The 18,948-nt window shown below is 52.6% G+C and overlaps 2 protein-coding genes across 3 annotated transcripts; both read left to right on the top strand.

The window, feature by feature from the left end:
- Positions 1-6,446: 6,446 nt before the first annotated feature.
- Positions 6,447-10,108, top strand: LOC142408730 (placenta-specific gene 8 protein-like). Of its 2 annotated transcripts, XM_075499302.1 has the most exons (5): positions 6,447-6,508; positions 8,316-8,444; positions 8,663-8,787; positions 9,584-9,687; positions 9,972-10,108. In XM_075499302.1, coding segments are annotated over exons 1-5 (411 nt in total). In that variant the 5' UTR covers positions 6,447-6,456; the 3' UTR covers positions 9,973-10,108. The 2 variants fall into 2 exon arrangements, with proteins under 2 accessions (XP_075355417.1, XP_075355416.1); XM_075499301.1 differs by lacking the exon at positions 9,972-10,108 and having other exon boundaries at positions 9,584-9,691.
- A 4,739-nt stretch (positions 10,109-14,847) lies between these two features.
- PLAC8 (placenta associated 8) lies at positions 14,848-15,778 on the top strand. The gene is made up of 3 exons (XM_075499300.1): positions 14,848-14,953; positions 15,196-15,320; positions 15,671-15,778. Exons 1-3 carry the CDS (start codon positions 14,848-14,850, stop codon positions 15,776-15,778), a joined length of 339 nt encoding a protein of 112 aa, XP_075355415.1.
- Positions 15,779-18,948: the final 3,170 nt, after the last annotated feature.

The following is an 18,948-nucleotide window of genomic DNA, read 5'->3' as shown; positions in this document are numbered from 1 at the left end:
AGGTTGCTCTCGGTGGTGTAAAGGACAGGCTGAAGGTCTGGTGTTGCAATGCATACCTACTGTCCCAGGTGACAGGTGATAAAGACCCAGTTGCTCAACCCCAAGCAGGACTCTGGCACCCGTAGGTTCATCCCTTCTTGGGTCTGTATCTGGCGAGGGTGCTCTACACAGCTGGCCCACTGCCAGCACAACCCGTGTACGTCACCTGTTTTTTCTCGTACACTGGGTAGGATGGGGAGTGTCCTCACTCCTTCCTGTGTCTCTTGGCCCACTCGTGATCTGCTGTGCTGTCAGGGGCCCTCTGAGATCTTGGGACATCTGTACAAGGAAGCCATCCACTACCGGGCGGGTGCAAAGGCAGCCACTGTTGTATCTGCTGTCTTCAGGCCTCTGTTGTCTCAAGAAATGAGTGGCCGGGGGGGGACCGAAAAGTTGCCTTCAAGAGTTCGAGCTGCTCAATGCTGATTTATTTACACCAAGGTAAGTCAGAAGGTACTTCAGAAAACTGGAGGTTAAACACATAGGGAGCTACCATGAGAGGCTATCAGGGTGAGTGTGTTGGGTGCTGGGTGGATGAAGTCACACAGAAGAAATCCCGTTGTACACAAGAAGCATCACGTGCACACAGAGAAGAGAAAAAAAACTGCCATCAAACCGAAGGTGAGCAAAGCTCTCCGCTGAAGAGGACTTGTGGTCATGTGCATGCAGCAGCTGCGGAGCCGCCCAGCTTCCTCCTCTTGCACATCATCTCTCCCAGTCCAACTTTCTCTCATGTTGCCTTCTCCCATCTGTCTTAGAAAGCATCTTTGTTATTAAGTAGTTGTGCTGGTTTTGGCTGGGATAGAGTTAATTTTCTTCATAGAAGCTAATATGAGGCTATGTTTTGGATTTGTGCTGAAAACAGTGTTGAGAATACAGGGATGTTTTAGTTCCTGCTGAGCAGTGCTTACACAGAGTCAAGGCCTTTTCTGCTGCTCACCCCACCCTACCAGCGAGTAGGCTGGGGGATGCACAAGAATCTGGGAAGGGGACACAGCTGGGACAGCTGACCCCAACTGACCAAAGGGATATTCCATACCATATGGCATCATGCTCAGCATATAAAGTTGGGGAAGAAGAAGAAGGCGGGGGACGTTTGGAGTGATGGCGTTTGTCTTCCCAAGTAACCATTACGCGTTATGGAGCCCTGCTTTCCTGGAGATGGCTGAACACCTGCCTGCCCATGGGAACTAGTGAATTAATTCCTTGTTTTGCTTTGCTTGCGTGCACGGCTTTTGCTTTACCTATTAAACTGTCTTTATCTCAACCCATGAGTTTTCTCACTTTTACCCTTCCAGTTGTCTCCCCCTTCCCACCGTGGGGGAGTGAGCGAGCAGCTGTGTGGGGCTTAGTTGATGGCTGGGGTTAAACCATGACAGTAGTAAAGGCCCTTTTTAATCAACAGTACAACTTAATCTACTAAGTAACATCAATACATTTTAAAAGTACTTGTCACATGTCAAATTCTGTTGCAAAGTGTGTTGGATGTCATTCTGCCAACACCATGGTTAATTTTGGATTAACTTCATGATGCATCATGTGTGGCTGTTCACTCAGCTCCTGCTCAGGTGTTGGGCTAACGTGCTGCTCCTCATGTACGCTGGGAGCAGCGCTGTCAGGTTAAAGCAAGGGCATCGTGTGTGCCGGCCACAAGGGACAGGAGAAGGTAAGGTCCATTGTTCCCTGCAGCATGGTGGCAGCAGCTGGCAGCTTGGGATAAAACTCTTGGGAGGCCATAGAAATGGCACAGAGCACATGTCCAAGCTGGAAGGTAGACACAGGTCAGCTTACCCAAAAAAAGCCTCCAGAGCCGGCCCAAGAGCAGCTGGACTGCTGAGGTTCTCCTGCTTCCCACCACTGCATGGGGACAGGGATGGGGACAGGAGGACCCGCACCCTCTGGTAGCTCTTCTGCTTGTGCGTGGGTGTGAGTTGGTGAATTTGCGAGTTAGGGAATTAACAAAGCAGATTACAAAATTAATGAGTTGGTCTAGTCTGTTACAAGGGGGTTGATTTGACTGTTGATTTTTACCTTAGTTGGTTATTACCTCGTGAGCTTCTGAGATGGAAGTTTGATTCCCAGATGGCGTTGTCCTGTAAATCAGTGACCTGGAGGAAGAGTGGCACCACTGAAAGGATGGTGAGACATATCAGACAACGAGCACTGGATGAAGAAGCTCAGCCAGGCATCTTGTGACAAACCTTTAGCTAAGCCAGCACGTGACCACAGATGGATGTGAAACCACTTCTCCTATTACTTTCCTTTCGGCCTGACGCACTGTGGCTGTGAGCTGCTGCAAAGCAGGTGACAGCCATGGCCCCAGCCATGAGCTCCCCACTGTGCACTGGACCTCGTGTTTGGGTGTCTGCAGCATGAGGGGTTCAGGTAGTTTGCCCAGGTGGCAATGCACCCCCTCAGCCATAACCCCAGCGCCATTTTCTGTCTGATCAGCCAGCCGAGCAGACCCACTCCACTGCGTGCGGTGTCCCTGGCATGGGAGGGACGAGGGACGTGCAGGCGTGGGCAGGGAACAGCCCTCTCCTTCTACCAACTGCAGTTGCTTTGGTTTTGGTGAGAGGTGAACCTGATCCTTAGCCATATTTCTAAGGGCTGTGAAAATTTCCCCTAGCACTTGGTCACCTCCTTTCTCCTCCGGCTTTTATAGTTGCAGGGATTTTCCTTTCACCTTCCAAGTTGTGGGAAGGAGGCAAGGTTTGGCTCTTCCATTGAACCAGCTGAGACATCTGGGAAAAAAACAGTTTCAGATACAGAAGCCCTTCTCCGTGTCTGAAACAAAACCCTGTTGAAATGCTGAGGTTGTTACTCTGCCTCTTAAAAGGGCTCGTGAGACCAGAGCTTTGGAGAGAGGCCCCCAGGCACCCTCCTCCGCCAGGCAGCCCCCCCAACCTGCACACCAGTGGGCTTACAGCGGACCCTCTAAACGAACCCACTTCTCGCCACTCGAGATGCCAAGGTTTGTGTAACTAGGAGCACGAGGCAGCATACTGGGGAAGGTGACTTTGCTCATTTGTGGTAGTGTTTTAAGTTGCGTGATGGAGTTGTTTCAAATGATATGGAGAACAAGTGGGAATGTTTGCATGTGGATGGCATCGGCGTAAAATGGAATAAACTAGTTTCTCATTGCCAGTTCTCTATAAAATACAATGGTAGCCCGCATAATTTACACTTTGTTCTTTGCAGAGAAAGCAAAAATATGTTCAGGGAGTTTTTTTAATCTGTACTCCTGAATCTTTATCAAAATTGCATTTACTGTAATACATGTTAAATTGGTGAATAGTAATTTCAGCTGAATTTTTCCATTGTCTGCTTGGAAATAATGTTTTATTCTTACTGTTAGCACATTTCCTTTCTTCCTAGATGTTGAGACGTTTTGCTCTTTGTTGTCTTGCTGTGGCTAAGAGAGGGGTGCTTTGCAGCCGACTGTCCGTCTTCCCGCAATGCCACTTCATGGACCCAGAGAAGCCATATGTGAAAGGGACTGCAGCCGCCAGCCATCGACAGAGCCCCGGTCAGGCCCCGTGGTGAGCTCTGGCCAGAAACCACAGCAGTTGCGACGGGAGGCAGTGGGTGCTCCTGGCTGGTGCTGGGCCAGGGTCATGCTCTTGCTGTGAGTTTCAGGAGTTCGTGTTTCGATTTCACTGGTGAGATTTTTGCAGAGTTTTTTTTGTTCAACTTAAATGCCGAGCGAAGGGAATGAGCTGAGGCAGGTGTTTATGGTGGTGTTTCCCCAGGGTGACAAAGGGCAGTTACACTTTGACGCACCAGGATTGCAGGTAGAAGTGGACTGCTTTTCTGCAGGAGAAAAGCACTTGCAGGGCCTGGTTGCTCAGGCAGTCAGCATCACCCTAGCTCTGAATAGAGGACAGACTGTCCTTAAATCCTTAAAATGTTGCTGATGAGCTTTTTTGTTAATGTGTTATCTCCCATACTGACTGTGCATTTCAGCTTCCCATTTCCCTCCCTCCCCAGCCGACTCCTAGGCTAGCTGGCATTTTGCATGAGCCTAGTCTAGCCAGCCAGTGGGATGTCACATATCTCCTCTTCCAGAAAGCATCTGCTGAACTACAACTTTTTGCAAACCTCAATTTCCACAGCCCCTTGCAATGTTTTAGAAAAAAAAACCTGTACGATCCAGCCAGGGGTCGGCCGGGCAGCCCCATCTTAAAGCAGGGACAGCCACAGTTAAACTTTGGAGCTATTGGAAGCCAAGGAGAGCATTTCAGGGCATGGCTCACTGTTATCTCAGCAGCACTATTGGTAAAAGGCTCCACTTAATGCACCATAAATCCCGGCCTGTTGACAAAGCTGGTAAGTTGCAGTTTAACCTGAACTTCTCCTTCCCCCGTGTGACGGTGTTCTCCCCAACCCCACCACCTGACCTTTATCTTCCATAATCCTGCTCAAGTGATAACCGTTGTGACAGATTGGTCTGGTGGTGATGGCTGCATCTGGCTCACAGTGGATTTAGGAGACAGGTAACAACACAACAGCCAAAGGCTACTGTGCGATGCACCCACCTAACAACAGTGAAGAAGCTAAAATCTGTGGTCAGTATGCAAATATGACTATGGGTCAATCATCTCACTCCCACAAATAGTGAGCAGCCCAAGAGCCCTTTGAGCTCTCCTGCACGGCAGTGGGCTGCACGCCAGGATCTCCCCTTGAGCAGGGACGCCTCTCAAGCTTACTCCTCGAGGTTGAGAGATTCCTTGCCGCAACAGATCCTCGGTAAGTGACTAATAGCATGCTAAACTTTGAAATCTTAGCTAAGTGATATAAAGGATTGATTGCACATATATAATCCTTTAGACATAAACCGTTGACCAAGTCTGGGACTAGGACTGGATCCAGCCATGCCCAGACTCCTCTCTGAGAAGGAGCTTAGAAAGCAAGGGGGTCCTTTCTTAACCTCATGACTCAACGGGAGGGTCTCCCTGACAGTTTGTCTGACCCTGTCCTCTCTGCAGTAAATAATCAAGTGTACCTTGCCATCAAATCTTGTTAAACCACTGTCGCATTTACCTTTGAACCTTGTTAACTCACTGTTTTATATCAATAAAGTGTATTTTTACCTCTCTCTTACAAGTGAAGTGCATCACTCCATCTGCGACACCCCGTTCTTGTTGATGGCGAGAGAGAAGGGGAATGCGCCGTCAGCCCTTCACGTGGGATGCTTTGAACTTGCGTTGCTCCTGGGCAAGCAGCCGCCTAGACCCACTCTGTGTTCTCTGCACACTCTGTGCATCACGCTGGGAGACAAAAACTGCTGTCCTGGTGTCACAGCTTCTCTACGAAATGTGGAAGTGCATCCAAAACTGTCAGTGACTTGCACAGCATGTGAGCGGTTAAATATTTGGGGCATGTTAGTGAAGAAATAGGAAGTATTAATATCTCATAGAGGGAAATGGATGCATGTATGGTAAGGACTCAATTAATTTTACAATAGCTGGGCTATGTGGATTGTGACAAGCACTTAGGGAACCAGCCTAAGTTTTATAAAAAGCCTCCACGTGGCGTGTATTTACTAACTCAGAAATGAAAACCCAAATGCATCCCTACGAAGGAGCAGGGAGCACACTTGCTGCAGATAGAGGAGAGGATTAAAAGCAAAGGTACCATCACGCCCTGCTGCCTCCTTATCTGGGGCTGAATGAAAGTGGAGGAGGACATATGGGCCTGGGCCTTCCCCCATCACAGTGTCACAGCACAGGGTGCTGACCCACAGGGAGCCACCCCCTGATGCAGATGGGTTTAGCTGTTGCTGGCTTTGGCTGAGAGTGTCCTGTTTTGCCCCCTGCATCAGCGGGCTGAGGCAGAGGCTGTTCTGGGCGCTGCAGGGACGTTTTGGCCACCCAGGGGCCCCTGCCATGGCCCCATTTTGCTGCCACGCTACCCACCCGACATTGCCCAAGTCTGGTTGTGAAAGCAAGCAGATCTGCAAAACCCCTTCGTCTGAAGCCTTTTGCTTGGGGAAAGGGAAAAGCTCAAAGTGAAGCACCCTGAGGTGCTCTTCATTTATTCTTGTCTGAATAAATGAAGGTCTGGTCTTTTCTTTGGGGAAAAACATTGGAAAAATATCTATCCCAATGAACACACATCACTCAGAGCTGTGCTCCCCCAAACAACAACCACATGTACACAGAGTTATGGGAATAAGACAATATACATGCAACCATTGTTTTAAAAGACTAATAGCAGTCTGTGATTTAATCTTGGGAAAAAAGAAAAAAGAAAGTGCTCTATGTGTGTTAAGCCTGCAGTCATACCAACAGGGCACAGCTCCTGACCTCCCACTCCAGTTACCTCCCACTGTTATACTTGCTCACTGCTGGCTGCCAATAAGAGCCTGCAAGAGTGAGAAAGTTTAGTTTCATCTTCCTCAGAGCCTCTCTGCACATGGTCCCAGCCAGCAAGGAAGCCTGCACTGACAGAGGCTGCTCACCAGAAGGTTGGTTCTCTTACAGCATGAAAATAGTAAAAACTTGTTAGCCTGGGAAGAGTGGGATAATAGTGCAAAAGTAGAGGGTTTTTTTTTTTTCCTGCTCAGCACATAATTTAAAGAAAAATATATGGCAAATCCTACTTGGGGAAGGGGGGAGGCTTTTAAAAAGCTATACACAAAAGCTGGATTATGGAGAGGTTACTTCTTTGCTGTTTTCTCCTGCTACCAGAATTGTATAACTGCATTAACGGAATCTGGCTGGTATGTTGCGCTCTGTTTAAACGGGGCTCTCTCTTTTCTACATTGATGCTCAAGACTAAATTCCTCTTAGTGAGGCTGCTTAGCTGTATGTGTTTTCTGGTAGGTTCTGAGGATGTGCTGGATGTAGCTGCTGTCCTGACAGAAGCTTGGATATCAGTAGCTTTCATCTCCCTGTGTATTTGCTGTCCTTTTCAATGGGGTGTGCTATTGGTGACAAGAGCATCTTAATGTTGCAATGTCTTCATTAATGTTTGCAGCTAAGAGAGAAGAAAGTATGTGAATAACACTTGTATACAGAATACTGTGCATTTGTAAAAGCGTAGAAAATACAGAGATTTACCATGCGTTGGTAGTATTGCTGTGGGTCGGCAGAGGGAAGTGCTTGGAGGCGATACACACTGACAGTTTCCCTCTGGACACATACCTGATACTGCCTCTGGCTGCATTCACACCGGGTTTGCAGGCTGGCGTGTGCTGCCAGGTGGAGCCAGGAGTGGGATTTCTGAAGGAGCAAGCGTTGCCCCAAAGGGTGGAGAGGGAGGGTGCCTCCCCCCCCGCCTCCAGCATCGCCGACTTAATTTCAGTTTCTGTTCTGGCTTATGAGCTCAGGAGCTGTGTGGGGATAAGCCTGACCACGCAGTAGCATGGTTCTGCCTTTGCCAAGCTGATATTTCTAAGAAGAAAAGGAAAAAAAAACCCAAACAAACAAAAAACCCAATAGCGATTTGTAGCGATTTGTAGCGAACAGTCTCAACAAATGAGAGCAGACACTTTATCTTTTTTTTTTTTTTACTTCCCCTTTCTTCTGTTTGTGCATAACTAGAAGAACTTGGCCTCAGGGCAAAACTTGCTTTTAATTGTTATCTGAGAATGTTTTGTGCTGTCTTTTACTTGGCTGGGAGAATTAGGAGCACAGAGATTTTTGGGGTTTATTTTTACACCTGAGGCTTACTGGTTTTCAAGGTTTACTTGCTTGCTTAACTGCAGGAAAGCAAGAACTGAGGTTCAGACTTGGGACATAGTGTTGAGTTTCTCCCTTTCTGGCTCTCTACAATAACAAACCAGAGGTACTAGTTTTCTACAGTATCTCTCTTGCATGGAGCCCAGCTTCATTATGAGGAAATGCAAGACCATGGCTGCTTTCTGGGTGCTTTGTACCCATGCCAAAGTGATCTTGTGTAAAATATGCCAAGTTCAACAACTGAAATGCCCGAGTCACCAGCTTTAGCCAAGGTTCACTGTCCAGCCCTGCTTGGCACAAGGGAAATTGGTGAACTGTGTCTAAGCAGTAGCGAAGCTTTTCTGGGGTGGAGTGGGGAATGTCAATGGCCTGATGCTATTTTGAAGGCTGGCTAAAATGGCAGAAAATGCAAAAACCTTGAAAAGACACAAATGTAGGTAAGATACGGTTATGCTTCATCACCTCCAGCGGCAGCAAGGGGGCTGGGCGAAAGGCTGCCTGCTGAAGAGCAAAGGTGACCAGCTCGGCTGGGGGATCAGACTGACTGCAGTTTTTTCACTAACTGTCCCGTTCCCCTCCCATCTCTTTCAGAAGAGCAACTAGGAATGGCCACCCCGTCCGTCGTGACAGTGCAGCCACAGTATGTCATGGCCGTGCCCACTAGCCCAAGGAACATGTGGCAGACAGGGCTGATGGACTGTTGCACCGACTGCAGCGTCTGTGAGTGCCGCGGGCAGTCCTGTCTCCCAGCCGTCAGCAGTGACGTGCTGCGGTCGGTCCCACGCCCTCTCGGGACACTTTTCTCACCCCTGCCACTCGGGTCGGTGGTGCGATAGCTACAGCCATGTAGCCTGGTGTTCCCAGTTCCTCCCCTGATGCCAGCGGTGCCGGGCAGGCAGGCAGAGCCTCACCCACCGCTTCGTTTCTCCCCCTGCCAGGCTGCTGTGGGATGTTCTGCTTCCCCTGCCTCGCCTGCCAAGTGGCCGGGGACATGAACGAGTGCTGCCTGTGCGGGACCAGCGTGGCCATGAGGACCCTCTACCGCACCAGATACAACATCCCGGTCAGTGGTTAACCTGCCCCCTGACTGTGCTGCGAGGCTGAAAGACGAGTTGCCCCTGAGGCCCCTCTCTCTGCACATCAGGGATGAGCATGGGGCAGCACTGCTCTCCGCTCACCCTTTTTTTCACTTTTGTATCCCCCGTGATGCTGGGAGCACAGGACAGGGGTTGGGATGCCCTTGGCCGCACTGATCCCTGGCCTGGTGTCCAACAATGCATGTTAATCGGACACAGCTCCTTCCCAGCACCCTTCACCAGGGGCACGTGTCCTGCCTTCAGCTGCTCCCGATCACAGAGCCTCAGCTGCTGCTTCCCCATGCCATGTCCAATCTTTGAAAGATGGGAAAGATTTGAGATAATTATAGGCAGACTAAAGAATAGATTAAGTCAGTTGCACAGATAAACATCCATAATCAGACGCAGGAGAAAGGTGGACATTCGCATACAGTACATATGTGAAATCGTTTCTTCCCACCGGGAGTTAGTGCCATCCCCAGTGCAAACCGCAGAGGGCCAAGTCCAGTTTGCCCAAATTGTCTCTTTCTGTGTGCATTTTTCCCCCAAGTCTTAACCTCAGAAGCTGAAAGACAAGTAGCTATCTGCACCCTGCAGAAAGGGCTCTCTCCTTCCTCTTCATAGTGTCGGGATTCACCAGCCCTGGTTTTTAGTCTCTGCTACTCAGGATGCTGCAGCCAGCCACAAAAAAAAGGGCACACGATGTGGAATGGGATTAACCTTTTCTTGGCCAAAATGTGGCTTTTGGGAAGCCTACAGCCCTAACCAATTTCTTCCTAACAGGGGTCCATTTGCTCTGACTTCTGTGTCACCATGTGGTGCTCCGTGTGCTCTGTTTGCCAAATTAAGAGAGACATCAACCGGAGGAGGGAGCTGGGCATATTCTGGTAAGCTGGGCATGCTGGCGCTGGTTTATAAAGCCACCACCGCACGCAGCCAAGCGGCTTCCCAGAGTCTCTCCTGCCAACGCCTGATGTAAGACACACAGGGTTGCTGCAGTGGGGAAATGGCCATGGACAGATGACAAGAGTGACCTGTCCTGCAGCAAAATGTTGCTGGGAACTTCATGGGGGGGGACGAGGGGACGAGGGGGGGGAAGGACTGGGGGGACACACATGGTGTGGTGAGACATGGCCCCGCTCCCTGACTCTCCTCTCCCATCCCATTGCAGATGCTGCCATCCTTGCTGCACCCTGCAGAGCCGCTGTGGACAGGAGTCACTGCTGCCTTGGCTGTTGGGAAATGCACCAAGGGCTTTTGCATTTGTAATGGTTGATTCTCCCTTCTCTAAGTAATATCATGAATAAACAGCAGAGTTTGCCTTCCTGCCTCAGTGTGCGTCACTCTTGCACCACCTGAGAGCACCCATCCTTCTCCTGCTCCGTCTGTCTCAGCAGCCCCTGGTGCAGCTGAGATTTCCCTGCGCCCACTGCAGAGAAAGATTTTCACTAGTATTTTGTTATTCGCTCAGCTTTTAGAAAGGATTTTTAATACATAGGAGTTGGTGTCGCTCATCCAAGTTGTAAAATTTGGAAAAGTGACTTCTGCTCCAGGGCAGAGCAGGGGCTTCCCGCAGGCAGGTGATGGCTGCAGGCCACCGAGTGCCAAGTTGTCCCTGCTGCAGTGGCCTGGGTGGCTGTCCGGGGCTGCTGGCCAGTCCCACTTTTCTGAACATAAAGCCACAGGGATTTTTGGCTGCCTGGCACCAGTCAACCTCCTGTGTTGCAGAGACATGCTCCGCTACTGACCCTGAGCAAGAATTCCCACCCGCCTGCGACTAAAATCCTGGTTGGGTCGTGGGCTGGCCACGTCCTCTCCGTGGGCGAGCCCTGCCACCTCCCGGCCACGGCCGGGCAGAGCACGCCTGCCCGCGCTGGGCTGTTAGCGATACGCTCTCCGTCCAAAAGGCGGAGGTTACATCCACCCTCTCTCCCTCACTCTCAGAGAGATGCGCAAGGATTTTGATCCCTACAAATCTCCCCCAGCTTCACTCTCTAAGGAAAATATGGTTTGTTGTTTGGTTCCCCCTCCCCCCCGCCTTCACCTTCACCACAAACCTTGTAAAGGGCACGTAGTGGCTCTGTCAGTGCTGCGGGCTGGGTCTGCATTGTGGCACTCCCACCTGCCTAAATCCCAGATGGCCCAGACAGTCCTATGGATGATCCTTGGAAATACAGAAAACTGCGGTTTTAGCCTAAGAGAGGTAAAGGCCAGGAATGTGGAGAAGGGGAGAGAAGAAATACCATGCTGCCGTCTCGTCCCAGCACAGCATGGCATGATTGCATAGCTGTACCTCGAGGCAGCGCCTCTGTCACCCAGTGGAGTTACAGTCAGTTCTTGCTGATGCTCAGGCTTAATGAAGGAAAGGTGCTGTACCTCCAGCGGCAGGTCACTTAAGGCAGCGCAGGAGCCTGAATGCAAACTGTCCGTCTCTGAAAACTGCTACCAAAAGCAGCATGTCCCATCAGGGCTCTGGGCCTGTGGGATGCTGGGGTGGGGAAAGGTGAGATGGGGCAGCAGGAGCCCAGCAGAAGTGGGAGCAAGCTTGCAGAGAGCTTGCAGCCGGCTGCCTTCAGTGAGGAAGCTGCAATTGTGCAAAGCAGCACCTCAGCTGGCGTCTGGTCTGTTAGTCAGCGGAAGCAGAGGTCATTCACAGGGAGCACCCAGAGCATATAAAGGATTAGAACCAGGAAAAGGACGTGCATGTCCCGGGACAAGGGTGGCTCGGCAGGTATGTATAGCTTGGCTTTGCTTCAGCAAGAGCTGCGGTACAAAACTATGGAAACTGTTCATGGCTGAAGCAGTGTTGCTGGGGAAGGGGAAATGGTGGAAACAGAGGTGAGGTTTTTCTACCTGGAAAACTACTTCAGAGCTAAACCAGAGCGTGCTGGGTGCTGCTGACAGGCATCTCGACAGAAGCGGGCAGCAGAGGTAAAGGATGGCAGCTTTTGTACTGTATTGTTCGTTTCTGCACATGTACATGTACGTATACATAACAAAATGCTGCTTTATGACCTTGGTTATTGCTGAAATGTGGCTGTGTGCACCTCAGGATCTGTTTTGTTCCCCTCAGCCATTCCAACACCGCTGGTGGTGCTGTGGAGGTGTAGATTTGGGGGCAGTCGGGGCGATGTGCTGGGTGTGCTGGGCCTGGGCCACCTCTCAGGAGATGAGCGTGCAATGGAGGCTTCTCCAGGCTGCTGTCTGCGCCACACTGCAGCTTCCATCTGCACAGGGACGTGGTACACTCGTACTAGTGGAGAGTTAGGGAGACTCCATGGTCAGCTCTGCCTGCAAAGTGCACAAGTGTGTGTGTGTGGCAGTGAGCACCACTCGGCTGCATTTTCACCCTGCGCTGCTATTAATCCTGTTATCTGGCGGTGGGGGAGCACCTCCTTTGGCACAGGAGGCTGGTGGGGTCCTACCCCTAAACCTTCTGCTCCTGCTGCTCCTGCGCACACTCCTCCCTGTGGTCCCTGTGGTCCTGCCTGCTGCTGGGCATCCCTGTCCCTGTATGGGACCCCCATGCTGTCCCTGCCTGGCCTCCCCACTGCACAGCCTGTCCGTGGTCTGTCCCCTCCCCTACCCTTCCTGGCTCCTGCTTCTTCTTAAATCGTCCTGTGCCCAGGATCCCCGCAGGGGCTGCTGTTTCGGTGTGCCATGAGGTGTTACATTGGCTGCAGAGGTGGAGGGAATTACCTGGGGCTTCGTGCATGAACAAGCAGGGACAGCCAGCCAGGGCAGGGGCAGGACGTGTCCGGCAAGAGACGATGGGTGCCATGGGCCCCACTGCACCCATGGGTAGTGGGGTTGCCTGTGCTCACTCCACAGGTCCCTGCCAACAGCTGGGTGACTTGCCCTGGAGAGGGCACAGCACCATTTTTACTGCTCAACAGCCCTGTTCAGTAGCAGCAGGAGAACACCCTTGTCTTTTAACCTATGGTGGGGCTGGTGACTGAGGCAATCCCACCAGCTGTTGGTTTGCCCTTCGAGGCCACTTGTCACCTAATGGGAGCAGATACTGGTGTCTCAGATAGGGTCAGCCCAGCCACACTACCACTGCCTGCAGAAGGCTGCAAAAAGTCATGAACAAATCACATGGAGACTTTTTACAAGCTTTCTTCCCTCTTATGGCATAATTCAACATCCTTTTTCCTTCCTGTGTACTATCAGGGGACAAGGGTCAGCCATACAGCAACAGGTTGTGTCTGACAGCAGAGATATGTCCAGGCTAGTCTGTAAATGATGAGGAGCCACAGGAGCTGCCGGCAGAGCCACTGACCCCTTTGCTGCCTGTTGACAATAGTCAATACAAATGCAATGCCACAGCCTGTATCTCTCTGGTGTCAGATGTGGGTAATGTACTCGATGGCATCATCTGAGTGCTGGGCATAGTAATATATTTATTCCGCTGTATTCCTTGCATTTAATACTTAAATACTGTGTAAATGTGTAATTCTGACATGAAAACAATCCCATTCACTTTATAGTGTTTTAACAGAATTTACAGGAATTAATGCCATCATCCCTTGCTTCAAAAACGTAAATGCTTCCTCTGTTTTTCTTTTTGCTCCTCCCAGCATCCCGAAACTCAGGTGCTCCCTTGTCACACAAGGGCAGGGAGCTGCAGGGCAGGGAGGGGAGGGCTGCTTGGCAGGCATCCCCCAGCTGTCACCCAGACAGGCAGCAGTGCTGCCTGCACAGGCAGGACAAACATGTCAAAGCTGGGCAGGGGCAGGCAGGACATGAACTGTCCAAAGGTGCTCTGTTAAATGCCCGTAACGCCCATCGCAGAAATGCCTGTGGGCTGTGTGGGGATGTGGTGGCTGGAGAGAACTTCCCTGTGTAGCTGTCCTGGGACCCCTCCTGGGCAAAGGAGCAGCAGCCCGCAGTTACAGGGTCCAAAGATCAGGATGTGTTCCTGCTGACGATTTCTTTGCTGAGGGTGTGTGGCTGTGTGCTCAGAGCAGGAGAGAGCCCTTGTAGCTGTAAGAGCACAGGAGCCTTTGCATCTCATCCCGATGCTGCTTAACAGAGCGGTGCCAAGCTTGGGCACAGGGCAGGGAGTGTGTCTGTATGGGACTTCCTATGGGAGCATCCTCTTTTTTTTTTTTTTTTTTTAATTAATGCTCCAAAGCTGAAGTGAGAATAGCAGAGGGTGGTGCTGTGCCTTGCAGGGGGCAGCAGGAAGGGAAGGGGCCACAGCTGGAGGTGCAGGTGGAGTCATTACATGGGGCAGATGGGTTTGGGGATGGTGCTGTGGAGCAGGAGCTCTGCTGCTCTCAGAGGCTGCAGCCTCTCACTGGGGAAGGATGGGCAGGAGCAGGACTCCAGGGGCCATGGTAGCCCCAGGGAACTGAGGAAGAGGAAGATGAGGATGAGGCACTGGCACAAACAGGCAAGTGGAAGAGGGATGGAAACTGGTGACTGGGCTTAGGGTGCTGGAAAGGGACAAGAAAAACACACTGCCTTGAAGCCTGCTAAGAAAGCAGGTGAAGAAGGAAGGGGGAGGGAAAGGGGGAGGCAAACAGGCTGAGATGCTCTGGGAACAAAGCAAAGATTAAGGTGACTACTGAGAGCTTAGGAAAGCTAGGACCGAGCTGTAGTAGCTCTGGGACACTGTGAACATAAAAAAAAATACAATTTTAAGCAAATAAAGATGAAAGATGAACTGGGGATGAGAAGACAGGATTGAAGTGTTGAAGCACTGAGGTTCTGAAGCAGAAGGACCTCTGTTTTTACAGAGGCATTTTACTTGCATAGGCAGGGGGATGAGGTGCTGCTGCCTTTGGTGTGGGGCTGGTTTTGGGGAGGGCTGTGCTGCAAAGGACAGTGGCAGCTCCTGGCAGAGCTGTACCCCCCACTTTGCAGTGGGGGTGGCGGTGCCCTGGCAGTGGGGACCCCTCAGGGACCTGTGCCACCTTCTCCATCTTCGAATGCAGAGCCTGAGCAAGACACCCACTTTAGAAATGCCTGCAGCATCTTTCTCTGATGGCTTTTCCTTCCAGACCACAAACTGCGTGGAGTGACCCGACCTTGTGCTGGCAATGGCCTCTCACCATGTGATCACGGTCCAGCCCCAGTTTTCGGCTGCCTCGCGGACAGGCGAGTGGCAGTCAGGGCTGCTGGACTGCTGCTCTGACTTCGGCGTGTGTGAGTGCATACATACCCCTTGCTCCTGGTGTTGGCTCACAATGTGTTTCTGGTGTTTTCCCTGCTCCTTCTGCAGCATCGTTCTTGCTGCAAACCCCACTTTTGTGGGTACCAGCAGCAGAGCAGCTCTCATCTGAGATCAAGAGCCACTGCTCCCACAGCCGTATATCCAGCCAGCTTTCCCTCCCCTTTTCCTCATTCTTTGCACCCCTCAGCCCAGCCCATGTCTCACTGTCCCACAGGTATTTGTGGAGCCTTCTGCTTCAGCTGCCTGGGGTGCCAAGTGGCCGGGGACATGAACGAGTGCTGCCTGTGCGGCCCCAGTGTGGCCATGAGGACCCTCTACCGCACCAGATACAACATCCCGGTCAGTGACCAACCATAGGGCCTGCCTGCCCTGCTGGTAGTGTCAGCCATGAACTGGGTGCTTGGGGTGTGGGCTCAGGGAAGGAGAAAGGGGTGCCTGAGGGGAAGAGCAGTGGCAGGGAGTTGCATGGACAGCCCCGCAGGCAGGGAGCCAGGGACACATCTGCATCCCTGCTGTGAGCTGGAGGTAATCCCATCGCACACCGCCTCATCCCAGTCCTTGCTGGGCATGAGCAGCAGCGTCCTGCAGGGCCAGGGGTGAGCTGCCCAGGGGTGTTGACGATGAAAAGTAGGAAGACTTAAAAGCTGATGTGGGAAGGGGTTATTCATACAGTGTCCCTTGCTCTGCAGGGCTCCATTCTGGGTGACTGCGTCTCCACCATGTGCTGCCCCATGTGCGCGCTCTGCCAGCTGAAGAGAGACATCAACCGGAGGAAGGAGCTGGGCATATTCTGGTAAGCTGGGTGTATTGGCAGCGGTTTATAAAGTCACTGCTGCACAGAGCCGAGTGGGTTCCCAGAGTCTCCCTTTCCACCAAAGCCTGACTTAAGACACAGAGTTGCTGCAGTGCTGAAACAGCAATGGCCAGGTGAAAGGGTGACCTGTCCTGCAGCAAAATGTTGCCGGTAACCTCTTGCAGGACAGGGGATCTGCGCAGGGCCCATCACCTGGGTCTAGCGAGGCAGGACTGGAGGGGGGGGCAGATGGACAGACTGGCACACACCATATGCATGGTGTGGTGAGGCATGGCACTGCTCCCTGACCCTCCTCTCCCATCCCATTGCAGATGCCACCATCCTCGCTGCACCCTGCGGAGCTGCTGCGGGCAGGAGTTGCCATCGCCCTGGCCCTTGGGAAATGCAAGGGGGGGGCGGTGTTCACCTTGATTGTGGTTGACTTCCCCTTCCCTGGGTAACACCAGCAATAAACAGCAGAGTTTGTCTTCCTGCCTGTGTGTTGTTATTTATTTCTCTGTGTCCTCCTGCAGCACCAGAGGACAGCATTGCACTTTCATATGCTGTGCAGTGAGAGCAATGCTGAAGTTATCAGCTAAAGGAGACTTTCTCTTGTAGACCCACACTGGGATGAGACCAGACCACAAAGTTCAGTGGGAAGATAAAAATAAAACAAAAGCCAAGCCTGCTATGGACAGCTCAGCTTCTTTGTGGACACCAGCAGCGTGCAGAGCTGGTGACAGCATCACCCTGTGCTCAGAGAGGCCCGAGAGCACCGAACCCATCCCTGTTTCTGCCTGGACTGTCCCCAGCACCGAGACACAGAAGGTGGCAGCAGGGGAGTCATGGTGACAGTCCAGGGCTTGCAGCCCTACTCGGCTTCCTCCGTACAAACCTTGTTAGGAGCCCATCGCGTGGGAGCTGCTTCTCTGTGGTGTGAGACCCCCACAGGTGTGCATGTTGGGTGTAATATGCTGTGGTGGAAGAGCTGGGACAATCTGTGCCTCACTGGGGCTTGGGGGTGCAGGGGTTTATCCATTACCTCCCAAAGCAAAGAACAGGGAAGAGGTAACTCTGGGGCTGGGGTTGCTCTGCAGCCACCAAGCACTGGCTCAGATTCGTTTAAGCTTTGTTGCTTTTAACAGAAAAACGTGCTTTTTGCCCAGAGTGGGCTGGGGCTGCACAGGGCCCTCAGGCTCTGGCACATCTGTGCTTCTGTCCTGGCACCTTCAGAACAGGAGTGGGGTTTATTCAAAAATACCTTTCCCACCCCACCCCCGTTTTCCACACTGCAAGTCCCGTTGCATTTTCCACAGTGGCCGCAGCACCATCACATCCCTGGCATGAAGGGGTGAGGCTGTGCTCCTGTTGACAGCATGGATGCATGTGTTTGCACACTCAAAACACACATGCACAGAGAAGCAGAAGGCAGTTGTGGCACAGTGACAGCCCAAGCTGGAAGCTGACAAGTGTGTGTGTCTGTTGGAGGGACAGATGCCACTGTGCTGGTCTGCGTGTGGCCCACAGGCATGCTGGGTCACCTCTGCTCGCTCCTGGCTGCTGGTCCCAAATCCCTATCACTCGCAGCCCACCAGGCATGGAGCAGGGGTGGGGGGCCGGGTCTGAGCCTCCCCCGTGGTGCAGGCAGCTGCATGATTTGGGGTAGCCAGTTCAGCAACAGCCCTGCTCCTCCAGGAGCTCATGGATGAGCTGAGAGTACCCAGGGTCAAGGTCTTCAAAGCCACCCAACCATGAATGCTGGGGTCCCCCCTTTCCAGTGACAGGTGAGCCCTGTGTCCCCAGCATGGGGGTCCTGCAGGCCCCCTGCCCCCCATCTCCCCTCCCACCGTGATGGTTGTTATAGGGTCCCCTGACAGTCATTTCTGCTTGGGGCCCTTCTACCCCTTGGCCCGTCCTGGCAGGGGCTGCCAGGACCCCATGGCTTTGCTCATCCCTGATCATGGAGGTCTCCTCTCCAGGGCTGTTTCTCCCCCCAGCGAATGCAGGGGTCGGGCCATTGGGACCAGGGACCAGAGCTCTGACCCCTGCAGGGACCTGGGTCATCACAGGGCAGTGGCAGTGCAGTGAGGAGCCAGGAGCAGCCAGCCCCGAGCCTGGGTGAGGGGCACCAGCGCCCACCTCACCCAAGGAGTGTTGGGGGATGCAGGAGCTGCAGGCAACGCCCGGTGAGTGCCCAAAGCAGCGGCTGAACAGCCCCTCACCCGACTGTGCCATCAGGGCTGAGCTGGGGGGCTCTTGCTGCTGGCCGGGGCACAGGGGTCTGGGGGTCATGCCGCAGGAGACGTGCTGTGCCACAGGGGCAGGAGGCAGGTGGTGCTATGCCCACAGCAGAGCCTGGTAGGGTCGAGCATGCTGGGGCTCTGTCCAGCTGTTGCTCAGGAAAACCCTGCTGTGCGTAGTGGTGTTAGTTGTTGCTGGTCGCCTGGCCGGGGAGCAGTCTGAGTGTTGCTGGGGGCTGTGGTACCTGTCCCCAGGCTGGGGGCTGTGTGGGGCGGCGGAAGGTCTGCAGCACCACATGGGGTGTCGCAGTCGGGGTCTGCGGGTGCCTCCCTCTGGACTGGCCAGTGCCAAGCACCACAGGGAGCTGCCCCAGGCAGGTTTCTCCCTTCTCTGGGAGCAGTTTCTGGGTGCAGGGCTGGCCCTGTTGGGGACCCTGTCCTATGTGCAGGGGTTGTGGGGTGGGCATGGCTGCACCAGGCTGAGCTGGGTGACGCCAGCCTGGGGTGTGTGTCCCTGTCCCTGGGGGAACCCCAGGCCAGGCTGATTTGGCTGTGCAGGTGTCACTGCCACAACCTGTGAGGGTGACATGACCCTCAGGTGTGTGAAGGTTGCAACAGTGATTTTGTTGGATGCTGTAGCACACAAGGACATGGAAGCTTTGTTTCTGTGAATTTATTACAAGTTACTACAAATCACGACTAGTAAAGCAGGTACATACTATAAGCAAGATCACTTACCTACAGGCGCACTTATATGTATTATTTGAGGTGTTACTGGCGTGACACTCACCAAACTGCTGCTCGGAGAGGGGACAACAGAAAAGTCTTGTCAGAGATGATCCACATCACAGAGTCAGGAGTCAGGCGTCCCCGGCAAGGCTCCATCTGCCTGGGACATCTCTGCAGAGCAGCTCTAGCAGAGAAACTCCTCTTG

This window comes from Mycteria americana, chromosome 4 (assembly GCF_035582795.1).
Source record: "Mycteria americana isolate JAX WOST 10 ecotype Jacksonville Zoo and Gardens chromosome 4, USCA_MyAme_1.0, whole genome shotgun sequence".
Taxonomy (NCBI): domain Eukaryota; kingdom Metazoa; phylum Chordata; class Aves; order Ciconiiformes; family Ciconiidae; genus Mycteria; species Mycteria americana.
The sequence above is the reverse complement of the archived record's forward strand: the minus strand, read 5'-3'. Positions and strand labels throughout refer to the sequence as shown.